Here is a 20,166-nt window from a genome sequence, read left to right as displayed (position 1 = left end):
GTAGTATGGCTGACCTGGAACTCACTATGGTGACTGGGCTAGACTCAAACTCAGATATTTGGCTGCTTTTGTCTCCCATGTACTGGGATTAAAATGGGTGCTACCATAACTGGCATTAATGTTTTTAAAATAATTATTTTTATTATTTCCAAAACAATGTTTATATGTGTGGTGGGGAGTGTGCATGAAAGTGCAGGTGCTGGCAGAAACCCAAGGCATCTGATGCCCTGGAGCTGGAGTTACAGGCAGTTGTGAGCTGCTGGCATGGGTGCCAGGAGCTGCTGAGACATTCTGTACTGCTTCAGCTCCTGTAGACAGTAGCCTTTAAGATACCAGCCCACTTGGGCATGGTCTCCTATACTATAAATGCAGCTCTCGCTCTCTTGCTTCCGGCTCTCACTTCTGGCTGCTAGACTCTGTTCCTGTTCCCCGTTCGTGCAGAGGACTGTGATCTAGGACAGTGATCTGTGACTCTCCCCTAAATAAATAACCCTTTACTACAAGTAAATCTGAACTAGTGTGGGATAATTTTGTATCTTCCACCATCATCTGGAGCCTGAACGTAGGAACCAGTCCACACTTTTTAGGATCCATCTTCCAGACACGTGGAGCATTGGGCACTGACTCTCCAGCCCTCAGACGCAGCAGGCTGCTGCTCAGCACTCCCTGGCTTGCGACCCACACGCCAGCCTACATACTGCTGCCTGTGACCCCCGTGGTACACATAGTCTGCAACTCACACTGACTGAAAACTTTGGGTTTTCTCTTTATCCTGGGCCCCAACTCTTGGAATAGTTTGATCACCTTAATAACTTCTCTTAGTTTGTTAAAGAAAACATATTTTTCAGTACCTAAGTAAGCAACATGTGTTGTTCACTGCTGCTGGCATCTCTTGGCCACATGGCTGCAGCTGTGACACCTGATGGCCAATAACGATAATTACACCTACTCCAATTCATTATAATTGCCTTACAACAGGGAAGATGTAAAAAACTACAAAAAAATGACTGATAACATCCAGTAGTTCAATAATTATTTTGCTTATACTATGGAAGATATTCTGCAAGGCTTATGCAATTTTTCTTCCACATCCCTTTGATTCTAGGAATTAGTTTTGTTTTCAATATTATCTCATTTAAAAAATGGTTCAATACTACAAAGAGGAATAGCATCGATCTGACAAAATTATCTGAAAGAATTTGTGCTGTTGAATTTAACTATCAGGATCTGTTGAAAAGTTATGATATGTCCAAGGATGAGACATTATCTATACTGGACAAGGTTCATACCTTGGAATCAGTGAGGACATTAGAACAGAACACTGGACAGGAGATTCAGACTTTAAAAAAGGCAGTAGTAAAAAATTGAAAAGATTGAGGAATTTATTAAAATTTATGAGCAAAGACAGAATTTAAAAGGACAGGATTTAGCCTCATCAGTACATGCCAGACCCTGGGATGACTTACACAGAGTTTCAACTGCATATTTGGTAATTTCCTCAAAAAGACAATCTGGCACAAAGTACCCTAAGGTAGTCAAAGAATATGCATGGGAACCAATATGTATGAGTGATTAAAAAAAAACAAGCAATAGTTTCTTATGGGCTACATTCACCATTTGTCAGGGAAATGGTGAAAATGTGGGCTTCCAGCACTAAGGCTATCCCACACGGTTGGCTTCAGTTAATCTCAGTGGTCCTAGAAAATGGACCTCAGCTGCTTTGGAAGTGTTATTTGAGAGAAGAGGCAAAAAAATTAGAGCAACAGGGGAAAGCAAAAGGATTTGAGACTTTCCAGGATCAAATTCTTGGCAAGGGTCATTACTCTGATCCTCAGGAACAGGCTCACTAAGATGAATGAATCTTGCCCCTAAGTAACACAGCAGCTTTAAATGCATGGGATAGGATTTAGGAACCAGGAAAGAGGACTGAGTCATGTTTAGGGTTAAACAAGGCCAGAGAGAACCCTTTACTGACTTCTTACAAAGATTGACTAAGGCTGTACAATTAGGAGTGACAGACCCTGAAGCTAGATGTGCACTAACTGAATCCTTGGCTTTTGAAAATGCCAACTTAGAATGTAAGAAGATCCTTTGGGCCTTTAAAGGTTCGATCAGAACCCATAGATGAATTAATCTCGCATACAAAGAATGCTGAAACATTTGACTATAGTACTGAAGCGTGGGTAGGAGAAGCAATTTCCAATGGTGTGAGGAGACACCAAAATTATTGGTTGGAAGTGTGCTGAAGGCCTCAGAATTTCATAAGAAACATCATGTCAATAGCAAACGTTTAAAGAAAGAGTTTTCTGTTACATGGCAACAAGCTAAGGAGAGTATAAGGAAATGTCCTACTTGCTCTTTCTATAACCAAACACCACTACCTGCAGGGAGTAACCCAAAGGGTACTCAAAGGAATGAAAACTGGCAGGTGGACTGTTTACTTTATAGAATTTGGAAAATTAAAATATGTACACTACACCATTGACACTTATTCAGGTTTTCAATGGGCAATTGCCTTGAGCTCAGAAAAGGCTGATTCAGTAATCATGCATTTATTAGACGCTATGGCCATCATGGGTATACCTACACAAATAAAGACAGAAAATGGTCCAGCATATGTCTCTAAGAAAATGAAACCTTTTTGTTTTATTTTGGGGTTTTTTTGCTTATTAAATCATAAAGCATATTACAGGTATAACAAACAATCCTACAGGTCAGAAAGTTATAGAAAGATCAAATTGAACTATAAAGGATATGCTAAAAAAACAGAAAGGGATAGAAAATACCCCCAGAAATAGATTGCATAATGCTTTATTAACCTTGAATTTTCTTAACGCTAATGAGAAAGGAACAACAACAGCAGAGAGACATTTGATTTAAAAAAAAAATCTGAATTAAATCAGCCAGTGTATTTCAAGAATGTGCTGACCTCACAATGGAAACCAGGAGATGTGCTATGTTGGGAAAGGGGTTTGGCTCTTGTTTCCACAGGAGAAGAAAAGCTGTGGATACGATCAAAATTAATAAAGATCCAGTTTGAAAAAGAGAAACCTCTTGAGAAAGAGAAATGACAGCACATCCACAGAAGTGACAATCATACAGGTGGTAAGGAAACCTCATAAGGGTTGAGGCAGGGTTCTGTTCTTGTCTTTGCAAGAAAATATTCATCTTCAAAGAGTCTAGAGACTTTGGATATCTAAATGCCTAAAGATGAAAACAGCTATCCAGAAAGAACCAACAAGCAAAGAGAAAACTGACTTATGATGCTGCATTAATCTGCATGGTAAAATTTGATTATCTGTACATGTATACATCTCTAATTAAAAATAAGAGCTGGCTTTGGAGTTGGACAATGGCTATCCTTCTCTAAATCCAAGCATGTTGTTAAAAAGAAAAATTCAGAATTTCTGCCTCATGTCAGGAGCCATCTGGTATGGGACAGAAAAAAGACGGATTTTTAAGGAAATATTTTACTTTTCTTCATGCACATTTTGTTTATATCATATCTTTCCTTGAATATATATCTATATGAATAATGCTTAAGTTTTCCACAATGAACAGTAGATTTTCCTGCAGTAATCTTTGAAGCTTCCAGGAAGAAGATGAGGCCCCACAACAAAGATTCTACCTGCTGATACGATGTCATAATGCTGATAGCACTACTATGAGACTGGTTTTTGGGTACCAGCTGCAGAAATGGTACACCTTCTTACAATATTCTGGCCAGAACTCCAAATAAGAACTTCAAACAAACAAACAAAAAACCTTATTGACTACTCAGAGACCATTTGCAATTATACAAAACAGCAATCTTGAAACTTAATCATCATTTTACTTTTACAGGATCCTATAGAAAAAGCATCACCCCCATGACAGCTAGAAGCAATTCTAGAAGACGATGTCCCCTCTCCCAACAAAGTTTGTCCTCAGGCTAGGGACATCATTTTGGGGTTGATTATTACTCACATAGGGTTTGGGGGAAAATTATATAGGCCCAGATATCTTTAAAAAAAAAGAGGTAAAATTGAATGGGATAATAGGTAGATTAGTGTGAACTTACTCACACTGATAATAATAGTAGTGAGTAATAGAGTGAATACTTGTGAGCTATATTTATGGACAATTTACATTGGTATAAATTTTTGTATATTGATACAAGTTCAAATTATATTTGTTATATTGAATGTACTTATTTCTGTTTACAATATTTGTGCAACTATACAAAGTTATTTTGACATATTGTATACATGCATGTTTCTACCCCTGTTTAAGACATTTTGTATATTGATACAATTTTAGGATATATTTATCATATTGCATTATATATTTCTATCTCTGATCAAGATATTTATAGATTGTTTACATTTTGAGGTCATTATCCTCCTTTACTGCACAGTTGTTTAAAGATTGTTTAATATTATGATATGAAGTCTTAATCTTTAAGTTGGATAGGTGTTAAGTATTATAGGTCAATAGTCATTCATGTTTGTTATACTTTCAGTCAGACTAATTAGGTTCTTTAGATACATAGAGATTGTATTCTACATAGATAGGTAACCTTCAATCACTTCAAAGATCTGTAGAATATGGCATTTAAATAACTTAGGATTCTGTTGACATGAGACACAATTGCTCCTGGCAGCACCAATCTATTCCCAAAGAGTGTTGAGCACCAAAGGCACTCCACTTGGAGTTTGTTTTCTTTTTGGCAAGGAACTGCCCATGCCTCAACCACTGACAAAATGCATGATGACCAGACTGAACAAGCAGGATACAAGAAAAAAGACTGCCAAACCTTGCCAAAACAGGGTAAGATGATTTTGAAAATTTTCCTGCCTCTGAAAATGGTCTGTCATTTAGTCTAGGACTTAGCCAAAGTTGGTTGCTTCAACATTGCAAATGAGACTTTGGGTGATTACTCAGGCAGCCAGTTGTCTCTATCAACTGCTGCACAATTTGGAATCTGCTTGACTGTACTTCCTGCCTACTCAAGTAATATTATCTCCATTCTCAGGCCTTAAATGGATTAGATAGTCGTGGTTATCATCTTCTTATGATCTAGCCAAGCTATTTCCAATACAAGACTTGGACTCCTTAGGATAGAATGTTTATTAAAATGTTAGGATATGTTCTTTGCTTGATATTGTTTATGCTGGTTATAATTCTAATCTTATACTTGATATCTGTTTCTAGTGTATATAGTTTGTATCTGGTTTAGAATGCTCTTATTTAAACAAAAGGGGGAAGTGCTGTGGGAGCTCCTTCAGCTCCTTCAGCCAGTAGCCTTTAAGATACCAGCCCACTTGGGCGTGGTCTCTTATACTATAAATGCAGCTGTAAAGCGTGTGCTCACTCTCTAGCTTCAGGCTCTCACTTCCAGATGCTAAACTCTGTTCCTGTTCCCTGTTCATGCAGAGGACTGTGATCTAGGACAGTGATCTGTGAGTCTCCCCTAAATAAATAACCCTTTGCTATACATAAATCCGAACTAGTGTGGGAATATTTTGTATATTCCACCATCACTGCACAAGAACAGGAAGTGTTCTTAATGTTTGAACCATCTCTTCTCCTCTAAAAGAACATTTCCTTTTTAAGGACAGCCTTGTATGTCTATTGGTTATCTGTTGAAAGTAGATCCACTTATGAGAAAGTAGAAAACATTGAAATTTATTTTAATTTAACAAAAACTACTTGAAAACTATAACACTAAATATTTATTACTATATACATTTTTCTGTCAAATCTTATTCTAGAAGTAAAACTTTGATTTCTTTTAAGATGGCAAGAAAGCACACCGAAGTCATATAATAACATAACACACACGTTTATATCCTAGGAAAGTCATGTTGAAATGCATGTGGTGTGTGTCCAGACCACAGCTCAGGGTTTTTGGGGTGGTGTGGCTGTGGCTTGACATTCCCAGCGCCCTGCCTGATCTTCCTGTGCCTGCAGGTTACCTTCCAGCCTGTATACAAGGAACAATTCCTGTATCTGACAAGCCTGCTTGACAACTGAGGCTTCCTGCTACAGAACCATACCTGTCTGTCCTGCTATAACAAAGTACCTGGGTGTAGGTGCATCATAAAGAACTGTTATTCACTTACTGTAGGATAGAAGCTCATGGTTAAATTGTCATCTAGTCAGTGTGTGGTGAGGGCCGCTCCCTGTCTGCCTGCCTGAGTTCAATCCTCAGGACCCATGTGGTGAGAGAGAACTGGCCCCTCAAGCTTCCTTCTGACCTCCACATGTATACCATGGTTCATTTTCTCTCTGTTCTTGCTCCTTCTTTCTCGCCCTTGACATTGCTCTTTCAGACACACACATAAATGTGATAACAATTTCTAAATTACATACTTAAGTTTGGCCAAAGCTAATGGTAGTCCTTTCTGGCAGGAAAGTCATTCTAAATCCAATAGCAGCCCAGATAGGGGAAGGGTTGGTGTAGTGAATCCCACAAGCTTCCTGATGCCAAAGCCTGGTTAAACTGACTCCTCCATCATTACAGCAACTCTTAGCAAATTTCCCAAATGTAAAACACTGAGAAGTTACTGGAGTAATGGCTGGTGGTGGTGGGGATGCAGTATGTCTTGGTCCCCACAATAGGGATGATGGGTTGGGGGTGTAGTGTGCCTTGGTCCCCACAATAGAGATAGTGGGTTGGGAATGCAGTTTGTCTTGGCATCCACAATAGGGATGGTGGGATGGGGATGTAGTGTGCCTTGGTACCCACAATAGGGATGGTAGGTTGGGGGTGCAGTGTGCCTTGGTTCCCACAATAGAGATGGTTGGGTGAGGATGTAGTGTGCCTCTTTGCCCACTTTGGCATCACCAGAAACATTATCAGAAACCCAGGCTCTCAGGTCCAACTTCAGAATAATAGGACTCAGTGCCTGCATTCATCATGGTCTTATGATTCGAATGCAAATTAGTTTCAGGTACACACCTAGAAAGAATCCCATATTACAGTCTATCAGATATTACCTAATAATTTTGCTATAGAAAACATTTCTTTGCAACTTGAAGCAATATTCATCTTTAGTCAAAGGAAGAGATTTCCAGATAAAATGTCCTTATTACTTTCGTTATTTTGTTTTCTGAGGTAATCTTCATGCCATGGCCTAAAACTCCTCATCCTCCCGCCTGTACCTCTGCAGCTACAGAACTGCAGGGCCACCTCCTGAGGCTGAACATCTCCTCTGGGGCAGAGGCAGGCCCAAACATACAAACTGTCGAGGCCTGCCATCTAGTGGTAGCTCATTGTGATGCACAGCCCCGGTGTCTCCTCAGTCTAAAACAGCACCAGGTTTTATTTTCTCTTGATCGCTTTTCTAAAATGCTAAATTTTCTTTACATTGTCTGGTTAATTCTAAGTAACTTTCAAGTTAAAAGAATGACTGATGCTTGAATGGTTCCAGCATGCACCGGGAGAATCCTGAGCCAGCCCCAGCTACACAGCCAGTTCAAGCCAGTTCAAGCCAGCCTGGTCTAAATGAGACCTTGTCTCCAAAGAGTCAAAACGTACAAACAAAAGAGAGCGGCACCCTTACTGCCAGAGATGTGCAGGCTAATCACTGAGACATGCATGCTTGGGATGGGACTCGGTTCATAGGGATATACATTCTACTGCTTAGTTCATACATCAAGAAAAACACATCCTACAGCCACCAGACTTCATCATTTCTACCTCTGGCAAACTTTTCCCCATGTCTGGGACTGAACACGGGCTACAAGCATACCACCTACCTTCCTTCATGACAGGGTCTTCTTAGCCCAGTCTAGCCTTTGGTTCACAAAGCTGACCTGGAATTCCTGATCCTCTGGCCTCCACCTCCTTCTGCTTCAAATTGTAAAATGTTTTGTTCTCAACCAAAGGAAGTTAAAGCCTGTCAAAATGGTCACTCACATTTTGTTGAAAGTCACCTTTTAAATGTGAGACACAATTCAAGAGCTAAGAGGACAGGGTCACATAAGCACCAGGTGAGATCTTGTTTCCAGCTTGAAGGACCCAGCCATGATAAGCTCAATAGAGGCCTGAGGCTCAGTAGTTTACCCTGAGGCAATACCTGGCTCCAAGAAAGACTGCAAACTGAGACCACCCAGGCACCAACCAAGAACAGACCCTCCAAAGGAAATTCCTAATGTTCCAATTGTTGTGGATGGGATCACCTGCCAGCATACGCCCCTTGCTTTTCACCAGGACACCCCTAGACAAATGTCAGCCAATCAGGATTGAACCTGTCACCCCACACTCTGCTAATGTAACTTTTCTGGGTTTTACCTTTAAATAGTGCTCTCTAGAAGGGCAGGGGAACCTCACTGCTAAGGTGACGAGGTCCCTGCCAGCCTGTCATGCACACACAATAAACCTTGTTTTTGCATTTCGGTGAGTCCTTCTCCCTGGTGGTGTTTTGGCATCCTCACATACTGGGCATAAAAAGTTAATCACACTTACAAGAAAAAAATGCCTCTTGACTCACCTGAGGTTCAAAGCTGAGGTCATTCAAACAAGGACACCTTCACAGAAGAAAATCATGTCAAAAATAATAGTTTTACATGATGTGAGAGTCTTCACAAGAAAATGAAGACCAGAAGGACAATTTGACCTGTGAATTTTTAGACCACGTTGGATGTGGGTTGTCACAGAGAAGTGTGACAGGATAACTGGGTGTTAGCTGACTCTCACAGCTCCTGTTCAGCATGGCTCCCTGTTAGCATCTCCCTGTGAGCCTTCATCCAGAGAGGCTATTTCTCCACATTTTGGAGCCCACCTCTCATACAAACTGCAGGGGGGCAGGTTGGTGTGGCAGAATTGAAGCAATCTGCTTCAACAACGTCCTTCAGTATGTGGGGCTGGGGGTTGAGAACGGGTTTTGGTTGTTCCTTTGTTTTGCTGCTGAGGAGACTACCCAGGCCTCATGAATGCTAAGCATGCACTATTAGTGAGTCACACGGGCCTGCATTTTAGAGTAGCAAATCCTGAAGCCCATCTCATCACTCTGGAAGTCCATTATGAAACCACCAAAAGTGTTGCACAAAAGCAGAAGAATGTGTTGATTTTAGTTACACTAACTTGGTCTGATGATAAATACAAAGTCTAATTCAATCTGTACAGCATGCGGTACATAACCTGAACCAGAACAAAGCTATAAAGACAGCCACTTTTCTTCTCCATCATAACTATTTGGACTCCAGATTATAGTAATTTTGTTTCCCTGTTTCTTTGTTTGTTTTGAACGGGGTCATACTCTTATCCCATGCTATCTAACGTAGGCTAGTTAGTCTTGAATTCAGCAATCCCCCTTCCTCAGCTTCCTGAGTACCAAGAGTAAAGGCATGAGCCACCGCACCCAACTAGATCCATAGAACTTAGCAACATGCTTTGGTGGTTTAGTGAGAACAAACAAATTAAAACAGCCAAGCAGGCAAGGCAATTAGGTCCCCCAGAGATGTCGGTGTGTTTAAAAGCATGACCATCGATTTCAAAGGATACGGGTGGGAGGAGGCATTTCACTGACAGGCCACCTCTCACACAAATCTGAGCTCCCCCTCCTCTGTCTCCATTTAGCTGTTACCTCTCGAGTAACCCCAACATTCCTGTTACTTGAGTAAGTAATTCTACAACCTGTCCAGTGTTTGGGATTTTATTTCTTTCATTATATAAAACTTGACTTGCACATCATGAACGAAAATATTCAAGACTGGGGGCTGGAGAGAGAGCTCGGTAGTAAAGAACATTTGTTGCTTTGGTGTTTGATTTGTTTATAGATTTATTTTATGTGTGCAAGTGTGTTGCCTGCATGTGCGTTCATCCTTCAGAGTCCCCTAGAGCTACAGTTATAACTAATTGTGAGCCATCATGTGGTGCTGGGAAACAAACCTGTGTATTCTGCAAGAGCAGCCACTGCTATTAACAGCAAGCCAGCTCTCCAACCACACCTATTGCTCTTACAAAGGACCCAGGTTCAGTTACCAGCCCCATATGGCAGCTCACAACCATCCAGTTCTAGGGGATCTGATGCCTTCTGGCATCCTTGAGTGCCTACACACACATGGTGCATAAACACACACACACACACACACCATAAAAAGGAATTTTTTAAAAAGCTAAAATTCCTGATCATATGCTCTGCAGGTGATACATGCACATACATGCAAAAAGAACCACAAAATCACACTTCGTCACACCAACCCAACACCACAGCTCATCTTCAGCCATGATGCAGGGAGGGGGGAGATTACAAATCAGAAATCAGAACCCTTTTGTTCACCACCACCTCACCTCCCCACACCCCCACCCCACCCCCGCACCCCACCACCACCCCTGCCTCCAGGGAATCTGAAGTTCTGGATCTGGATAAACACACTGCAGGAAGCCTTTTCTTGCTTAGAAACAGAAGTATACAAAGGAGGAGGAACCAGCCTATGGAAGCCAGAAGAGCCAGCTTTAGTAGTAGCAGCTGAAACATCCAGGAAAGGACTGCTTCTGTCCTGAACATGTATATAATAATTTTCCGGTGATTATCTGAATATCACAATGATTTGCATGGCATTTATAAGCTATTTGGTATTATAAGTAATCTACAATTAGAAGGCACACAGAGGAAGACTGGCATGATGAACATACCTGTGATCCTAGCACATGGGCATTTGTCCAGAAGAGGATCACTATGAGCTTAAGGCAAGCCCAGCCCACACTGGGAGATCTAGGTCAGCCTGGACTACAGTGTTGTGGCGGCCACATCTACACTTCGCCATTATAAGATGGCGCCGAGTGCTGAAGTAAACAAGTATGTGGCGCGAACTTCTCGCGCCACATCTGCCTAGCAACAGGTTTCCACCAATCCTTTTCTGCCTCGTCACCTAATCAGTAGACACGCCCCTCCTCCTGTATATAAGCCGCCACCCAGCCCGGCTCGGGGGGCCCCCCTGCTTCCAGCTCTCCCTCAACCAAGCAGCGCTTCAATAAAGTGTGATCAGAGAAGGATCCTGTGTCGGTGGTGATCTTTCCCTGCTGGTCGGGGCTCGCTCGCCGCAGCTGGTGCCGAAACCCGGGAACTTCGGCGGACACGCGCGGGGGGGGGGGGGGGGGGGGGGGGGGGGGGGGGGGGGGGGCCGAAGAGGATTCAGAACTCTACACACGAAGCGGTCGGCGCCGGTAAGTATCCTCAGGTATGCTTCTTGGAGGAATTAGTCCTTTGTGGTTTGCATTAGCAGTGGTTGTTTTTGCTGTAGTGGTTTATGCCTTTTGCATTTTTATCCGTTGTCATAGACCAGGAGAGGAGTGTCGCTGCTGCAACATCTAAAGCGAAAGTAAGTCCGTGGCAGATAATGCGATTTTTCTGCCCTTTTGTAAGCCTCTTGTAGAAAAGTAAGCAAAGATGGGCAACGATCAGTCTGTTTCCAGTGCATGCGATTTTGTAGATCCTATACAGCGGTTACTACAGGAGAGAGGATTGAAAATCTCGAAATCCACTATAAAGGTGATTGTCGGGGATATTGATCGCTCGGCGCCGTGGTTTGCGGTGTCTGGGGATCTAAATCTGCATTGCTGGAGAAAGCTAGGCAAAGATTTGGAGGCAGCAAAGGAACAGGGGCAATTAAAGAAGGGAACTTATCCTTTTTGGAGATTAGTACACTCCTGCTTGAAAGACGGAAAAAATGTAGAGGAGTTAAGAGAAGGAAGGAAAATGCTGGCAAGACACCAGGACAGCCTTTCAGAAGCAGGTTCAAAGACAGAGGAGGATACTGAAGAAAAGTGCACGGTAATAAGGAACAAAAAAGGGGAAAAGAAAGATATAAAAGAAAAGAAGGATCCTAAGATAAATAAACCTTCAGCACCTCCCCTGTATCCGGTGCTGGATGAATTCGCAGCCTTGCGGCTGGCTGAAGAGGAGCTGGTAGAGGCAGAGGAGGAGAGCTTAGAGGAGGAAGATGCACATTATGAGGAGGAGAGATATGGGCCAGCTCTAAAAGTGCTCACTAGAGAGCTTCCCCCTCCTTACGTGCAGCCCAGGAGTAGCTGCCATTTCATTGACAGGGGCACTCTTGCGCAGTTGGCTGTGCATTATCCACCTTCAGTGGTGGTATTTCCTGTTTTTGAGGATCAAAATCAACAAAGATATCATGAGCCAGTCCCTTATAAAGAGTTAAAAGATTTAGTGGAAGCGGCAAAGACTTATGGAGCTAATGCGCAGTATACTCGCACATTACTGACTCGGTTGACCACCAGAGCTATGACACCAACAGATTGGTGGGAAATTGCTAGAGCATGCCTTTCTACAGGTCAATATCTAGATTATAGATCTATAGTGGTAGAAGCTGCTCACACTCAGGCTCGAGTAAATGCGCAAACGCCAAATCGAGCTCCCTGGAATGCAGACATGTTATTAGGGCAAGGGCAATGGACGGCTAATCAAACAGCCTATCCAGTGGAGGTTTATCAACAAATTAATGAAATCTATACAAGAGCATGGAAAATGATACCAAAAAGAGGTGAAGTAACGGGCAATCTTACGAAGATTATTCAAGGCCCTACTGAACCATTTTCGGAGTTCGTAGCTCGCATGATGGAAGCCGCAGGGAAGGTGTTTGGTGAAGCCGAAGAAGCCATGCCTTTGGTTCAGCAGTTAGTGTTTGAACAGGCTACTAAAGAATGTAAGAGAGCCATCATGCCGTGGAAAAATAAAGGACTGGATGCTTGGCTTAAGGCCTGCCGAGAGATAGGCGGCCCTCTAACTAATGCTGGTCTAGCGGCTGCTATGCTAGCAGTCTCCAGGGGGCAGGGAAGATCAGGTACCTGCTTTAATTGCGGGAAGGCGGGGCATGTACGAAAAAATTGCCCCCAAGGCACACATAAAAAGAGCCAAGTTCAGAGACAGCCGGGCACATGCCCGCGGTGCAAAAAGGGAAAACACTGGGCGAATGAGTGTCGATCCGTAAAGGATATCAATGGACAGCCCATACCCAATGCCACATCAGCCATGTCAAAAAACGGGCAGAAGGGCCCACTACCCCAGGGCCCGAGAATTTATGGGGCAATTCAGGAGCCAAACATGAGACCACCCCAGTCATCAGAAGGGCCACCACAGGCTCCGCAGGGTTGGACCTCCGTGCCACCACCGGATTGGTACTGACTCAGAGTATGGGTGTTCAAGCTATAGACACAGATATGTCAGGACCTCTAGAGGAAGGAACAGTGGGACTAGTTTTAGGAAGATCCTCCGGTACTCTTAGAGGGTTATTAGTGCTACCTGGAGTGATCGACCCTGACTACAAAGGCATTATTAAGGTAATGTGTCATTCTCCGTTTGGCATCATTTCGATTGCACCCGGAGATCGTATTGCACAATTGTTAATTCTTCGATCAGACCATGAAAAATTTCCCTCTTATGAGAAAGAGAGGGGCAAGCGAGGGTTCGGCTCCTCTGGGGTTGAGCTAGCATGCTTGTCTATAGGACTTGATGATCGCCCCATGTGTACCCTAGAAGTAGAAGGAAAGCTCTTTACGGGCCTGTTGGATACCGGAGCGGACAGAAGTGTGATGCGTAAACAGGATTGGCCGAAGAGGTGGCCGTTACAGACGGCTGCACAAACCTTACAGGGTCTAGGATATCAAAATACTCCAGATATGAGTGCTAAGCAATTGCATTGGAGGATGGAACACAGTCAAGGCATTTTTCAGCCTTTTGTCATAGACCTTCCTTTAAATTTATGGGGAAGGGATGTACAACAACAATTAAAATTGATAATTACCAATGATTATTCTCAAGTGAGTAAAGATGTCATGAAGGCACAAGGCTTTGTGCCAGGAAAAGGGCTGGGGGCTCGCCTTCAAGGTCGAAGTGACCCCGTGTTGCCCACTCCCAAATCTGATCGGAAGGGCTTGGGTTTTTCCTAGGGGCCACTGATGATGCGTTACGCATCCCCTGGGGCACAGATACACCCGTTTGGGTGCCTCGGTGGCCCCTGTCTATGGAAAAGCTCCAGGCCGCACACATATTAGTTAAAGAACAACTTCAGCTTGGTCATATTGAACCTTCTGTGTCTCCTTGGAATTCCCCTATTTTCATCATAAAAAAGAAATCAGGAAAATGGAGGCTGCTGCATGACCTTAGAGCAGTTAATGCACAGATGCAACTCATGGGATCTGTCCAAAGAGGGTTGCCTCTTTTAAGTGCTTTACCAAGAGATTGGCCTGTTTTTGCCATAGATGTTAAGGATTGCTTCTTTTCTATACCCTTGCATGTTTTAGATAAACATCGTTTTGCATTTACTGTTCCCTCTATAAATCATGAACAGCCTGATGAACGCTATCAATGGAAGGTCTTACCACAAGGTATGGCCAACAGTCCCACCATGTGCCAGCTATACGTGGATCAGGCGTTACAACCAGTGAGACGTAGTTTTCCCAAAGTTAGGCTGATCCATTACATGGATGATATCCTATTGGCAGCAAAACAAGAGCATATGCTAGAACGGGCATTAGTTGCCCTGGAGGCATCCTTAAAACAAAAGGGGCTGATTATTGCCGCCGATAAGATTCAAAAGACAAGTATTATAGAGTTTTTAGGAGCCCGTGTTACCCCAAAACAGATTTTTCCACAGAAAATTTGCATTCGTACATCACATTTACGCACTTTAAATGATTTTCAAAAGTTGCTCGGAGATATAAATTGGCTGAGAGGATATCTCCCCATTACCCGTGAAGCTTTGCAACCGTTGTTCTCAATATTAGAAGGAAATCCTGATGTAACGTCACCTAGAGAGCTTACACCCAAAGGAAAAGAAGCATTAAAGATAGTGGAAAAGGCCATAGAACAAGCACAGGTTCTTCGGTTTGATCCAGAACAACCATTATTGCTTTGCATTCTGCGCACTGTTGGTCATCCTACTGGAGTATTGTGGCAGACAGGCCCCATTTGGTGGATACATGGTCATACACTTGGTTCGCGCACGTTAAGCTATTATCCTGATTTAGTGGCACAACAGGCATTATTGGGAGTGAGGTTCAGCTTGACCTCCTTTGGAAAAATGCCAGAGAAGTTAATATTGCCCTATACCAAAGATCAAATTGAGGTTTTGACAGGGACTACTGATGATTGGGCCGTATTGATTTCCTCATATTCAGGCGTTATTGATAATCATTATCTGTCTGATAAATTGCTGTCCTTTATGGCACAGAATGTTGTATATTTTCCAAAGATTACCAGTGCTTCTCCTTTGAATAATGGCTTGACTATTTTTACTGATGGGTCCAAAACTGGAATTGGAGCCTATATGGTATATGGCTCCCCGCCGGTTACTCTGAAATTTCGCTCTGGAGCACCCCAAGTCGTGGAGTGTCAAGTAGTGTTGGAGGTCTTTAAGGCCTTTCCCCATCAGCCTTTTAATTTGTATTCTGATTCATGTTATGTAGTTAATGCTGTAAAACATCTGGAAGTGGCTGCATATGTTAAACCTAGTAGCATGGTTGCATCTTTGTTATTACAAATTCAGAGTTGTATAGTTCAACGTGCTAAACCATTTTTTATCGGTCATATTAGAGCTCATTCTGGTCTTCCTGGACCTATGACTGAAGCTAATGATATGGTTGATAGGGCTACCAGGGAAATGGCTTTAGTTGCCCTGGATCCTATGCAATCGGCTGAACAATTTCATAGAAAGTTTCATGTGCCTGCAAATACCCTTCGCCTTAAGTTTAATATTACTCGCGACCAAGCACGTGAGATAGTTAAACAATGTTCCTCCTGTGTGATTTTTCATCATCCGCCTCATATTGGGGTTAATCCACGTGGGTTAAAGCCACTTACCCTTTGGCAGATGGATGTTACTCATGTTTCAGAATTTGGCAAACAAAAATATTTGCATGTTTCTGTGGACACTTGTTCAGGTGTTATACATGCCACCCCGTTATGTGGTGAAAAGGTCCTTAACGTAAGGACCCATTGCCTAGAAGCCTGGGCTGCTTGGGGCAAGCCTTATTCTTTAAAAACTGATAATGGCCCGGCATATGCCTCTAAAAGTTTTCAACAGTTCTGCTCTATTTTTGAAATTAATCATATTACTGGTTTGCCCTATAATCCACAAGGACAAGGCATCGTGGAAAGGGCTAACCGCACCATTAAGGAATTGCTTCAAAAACAAAAAGGGGGAATAGCCGAGGGCGCATCCCCGCGAGATAGAATATCTCTCGCTCTCTTTACATTTAATTTTCTGACCTTGGATTCCAATGGCTGTTCAGCCACGGAAAGACATATGGACCACAGACACAGAAATACAGAATTAGTAAAATGGAAGGATGTAATTGATAACAAATGGTATGGACCGGACCCTGTGATACAGAGGTCCAGGGGAGCTGTTTGTGTCTTTCCTCAGAATCGGCCAGATCCGGTGTGGATCCCTACCAGACTGACAAGGATCGTGACAACACTGGAACAGCCTGACGAAGAGCAAGGAGATGTTGCTGCTCCTGATCCTGTTGGTGAACCTACCGGTTCCAGTTGAATCTGAAGAATCTTATTTCTGGGCTGTGGCCCGTACATGGCCCATTCCAATTCCTGTTCACAATGAGTCCACAATATTGCCACAATTTTTTGTTGATAGTTGCCAATTGAACTTAGTTTGCAAAAAGGTAGATGCACAGGAACAAAAATTTAATCAAACTGTAGTGCCCCTAGCAGGAACTTTATGTTTTACCACAAATCAGAGCACTTCTATCTCAGACTGCATCTTGCTAGATGCCATGAATCTTACTGTAGCTAGAGATCCATTTTTAGAAGATACCCCCAATTTTTTGAGAAAGGCCATTAGCGTAGCCCTGCCTCAGGTTAGATCTGGAGCTAAATCTGGATCTGGCTCCTATTCCGGTTCCAATGATACTGTTAATGTTACCACTTATGGGATCAGTTGCAACCTTACGACGCCCAATTGGGTACAGGTTAGCAAGGTTAATAATAGTGATTCACAGGTTGGCAATAGTAATCATACTAGTAATAATATTTTTTCTTGGTCTGTCCCTAGATGCTCTGGTAATGATTTGAGCTATCCCCCTGAATTTGTGGATTGCAGAGGACGATATGATAAGTTTTACAATAATTCTGGATGGGTTCTTAGGAATCTTAACCATTTTAAGGTTAAAAGAAAACTTATGATAAAGGTTGGATCACCCTTTACACCATGGATACTTATGAATTCCAGAGGAGCTATAACTGAGTTGTCTCCATTTGCTACATTTGTTCGCTCTGGAATAATTATGTTAAATAATTATACAGGGATTATGAATCACACTTCTAAAGAAATTAATATAACTAGTGTAGAGAAAAAACATAATACTACTCTACGGCAAACCAGAGTTTGCCTGGATCCTCCCTTTGTCTGGCTTTTGTTTAATACTACAGGGAGTTCAAATAATACTGCAGTTGATTGCAAGAAGGATAATTGCTCTCTGTCACAATGTTGGAATTTCTACCATTCAGGTGCGATTGTTATGCGCATCCCTACCTTTGTGTTTTTGCCTGTAAAAGCCAATCCTAAGAACTTCCCATTAGCCACCCTGGTTCGCCGGAAAAGGGATTTTGGCATTACAGCAACTATTGTGACGGCTATTGCAGTGTCTGCTGCGGCGGCTGTTACTGCAGGAGTAGCTATGGCCAATCAAGTTCAGACAGTTACTATTATCAATTCTGTGGTTCAAAAAACCTCGGACGCTATGTATATACAAGAAAAGATTAACCATCAATTAATGTCAGGTATTTTATTGTTAAATAAGAGAGTTGATTTGGTGGAAAGAAATATGTTAGAAATGTTTGATATAGTTACCTTTGGTTGTGTGGATCGTACTAAGCACTTGTGTGTTACCCCCTATACTGCTACCCTTAATGAATCCCGAGCGATTTCTCAATATCTAAATGGCAATTGGACAAGGGAATTGGAACAATTGCAAGCAAATTTTAGTTTGAAGATTTTGGCTTTGAATCAAACCCAGGTGACTATGGTTTCGCTGGGGGAATTTACAGATTGGCTGGTAGATACCTTTTCATATATTAAGGAATGGGCAGGGGTTGGCGTGCTAGGATTAATATTAACTTCGGGAGTGATATTGGCGTTGTTTCTGCTTCTAAGGCTGATTCGGGTAAGGAAACGGGAAAAGGTGGCCATTGCACATGCCCTCGCAGCCTTGGAGGCCGGCAACTCCTCCCAAGCTTGGATCAGCATCTTACAGGACTCCTGACCCTAATCCCTGCTTTTGCACCCGAAGGCCATTGAGCCATTGCACTCGGAAAGAGGGATCGATGAGGTTCCCCTGAATCTGGGGATGTGTTGTCCTGGACAGGAGGTTTTGCACCTAAGAGTGCACTGAGTAGATCCACTCAGGAGATCATGACCTTATGCATATGGGTAGTCCCGCTTATTTTTCCCATCCCTGAGAAAAACGGGACATGTCTACATTTTCAGGGTAAGGTCCTCTGACCTCAGCCTTGACTGTCTTTTAAATGTCATAAAATTAAAAGGGGGGAACTGTGGCGGCCACATCTACACTTCGTCATTATAAGATGGCGCCGAGTGCTGAAGTAAACAAGTATGTGGCGCGAACTTCTCGCGCCACATCTGCCTAGCAACAGGTTTCCACCAATCCTTTTCTGCCTCGTCACCTAATCAGTAGACACACCCCGTCCTCCTGTATATAAGCCGCCACCCAGCCCGGCTCGGGGGGCCCCCTGCTTCCAGCTCTCCCTCAACCAAGCAGCGCTTCAATAAAGTGTGATCAGAGAAGGATCCTGTGTCGGTGGTGATCTTTCCCTGCTGCACAGTGTGACCACAGTCCTCGAAATATATAATACATACATACATATTTACATACATGCATAAAATAAAACAAGCAAGCATGCATCCAGCGGACATGATATGTGTAGGCTATACATAACCATTACCCACTTATTCAAGGGACTTGAGAATCTGCTGGTTTTGTTATGTGCTATAAAGAGGTGGCAGGCTTTCCACGAATCTACCTCCCAAGCCCAAAGATAGCAAAGGCACCTGCTTGATAAAGGTGATGACCTTGTGGAATTTGGGACTGTCCTTCATGTCAGAGATCATAAGTTGATGAGCATACCAAGTCTACATTAAGTCCCCATGTGTTCTCATTTCCAGCTCTCTTGTGCATAAAGAAGGCACGGGCTCTCTCAACACAAGAGGCTAGGTAGACATATTTGTAGCCCCACCCTTCTTTAGTTGGTACAGCAGGAACTATTACTAAGTTCAACATTTCACACCGCTGAAAGTGGCAGGCACCAAGCTCTACCACAAATCAGTTTTAGTCAGCTTATAAGGCAAATTCTGTAGAAAAGGCGTTGTCTTAATTACTTTTCTATTGCCATGGAAACAGCATGACCAAAGTAACTTTAAAAATAAAGCATTTAACTGGGGGATCATGATTTCAGAGGGAAAATCCACAACCATCATGTTGGGGAGCATGGCACCAAACAGGCAGGCATTGCACTGGAGCTGAGAGCTCACATCTGATCCACAAGCAAAAGGCAGAGAGAGCTAACTGGGGATGGTATGGGCTTTTGAAGTTTCTATCCACAAGAGACACACCTTCTCCCACAAAGCCACACCTCCTGATCCTTCCCAAACAGTTCCACCAACTGAGTCTATTGATGCCATTCAAATCATTACAGATATTTAGAAAGAACACCAAAGACCATATAATAACACAACTAATGTAAATCAAACAAATCCACTGTTAAAAGTATACTTTTAAAATTATTTTAAGTTTCTGAATATAAAACTTTCACTAAAATACTTATTTAATTCTTAGATTCAAACCACATAATATTCCATTGTAATATGACCAAAGGGTGTAAATTTGCCACTTGAAATATCATACGCATGATTCAGAGCAAATTACCTTTTATGCCACCAAAGGGTCCATAAGTCATATTGCAGGCTGTCCTCTGAAGATGGTGCTCATACATTAACTTCATCTGATACTGGTTCCCATGGTCTACATTACCCAATGTTCCTATGAAGAAAAAAAAATAAAGGGACTACTTTAAATCTCTTTATATTGTTTGATATTAATTTCTTCTCATTCTCTTGTCCACACTATCAAAATACCCAACCCCTTCAAACACAGTGTCCTAATTTTTGAAACTAGGGGCTGAA

At 42.6% G+C, this 20,166-nt stretch overlaps 1 protein-coding gene across 4 annotated transcripts in view; it reads right to left on the bottom strand.

The window, feature by feature from the left end:
- Positions 1–20,166, bottom strand: part of Bbs9 (Bardet-Biedl syndrome 9) — a 424,274-nt gene that overhangs the window by 368,682 nt on the left and 35,426 nt on the right. For all 4 annotated transcript variants that reach the window (XM_038322510.2, XM_038322513.2, XM_038322511.2 and 1 more), the window contains exon 5: positions 19,910–20,023. In XM_038322510.2, coding sequence (XP_038178438.1) covers positions 19,910–20,023 — 114 coding nt within the window. The remainder of the gene's footprint in view (positions 1–19,909; positions 20,024–20,166) is intronic.

This window comes from Arvicola amphibius, chromosome 3 (genome assembly GCF_903992535.2).
Source record: "Arvicola amphibius chromosome 3, mArvAmp1.2, whole genome shotgun sequence".
Lineage (NCBI taxonomy): Eukaryota > Metazoa > Chordata > Mammalia > Rodentia > Cricetidae > Arvicola > Arvicola amphibius.
This window is presented reverse-complemented; position numbering and strand designations above follow the sequence as displayed.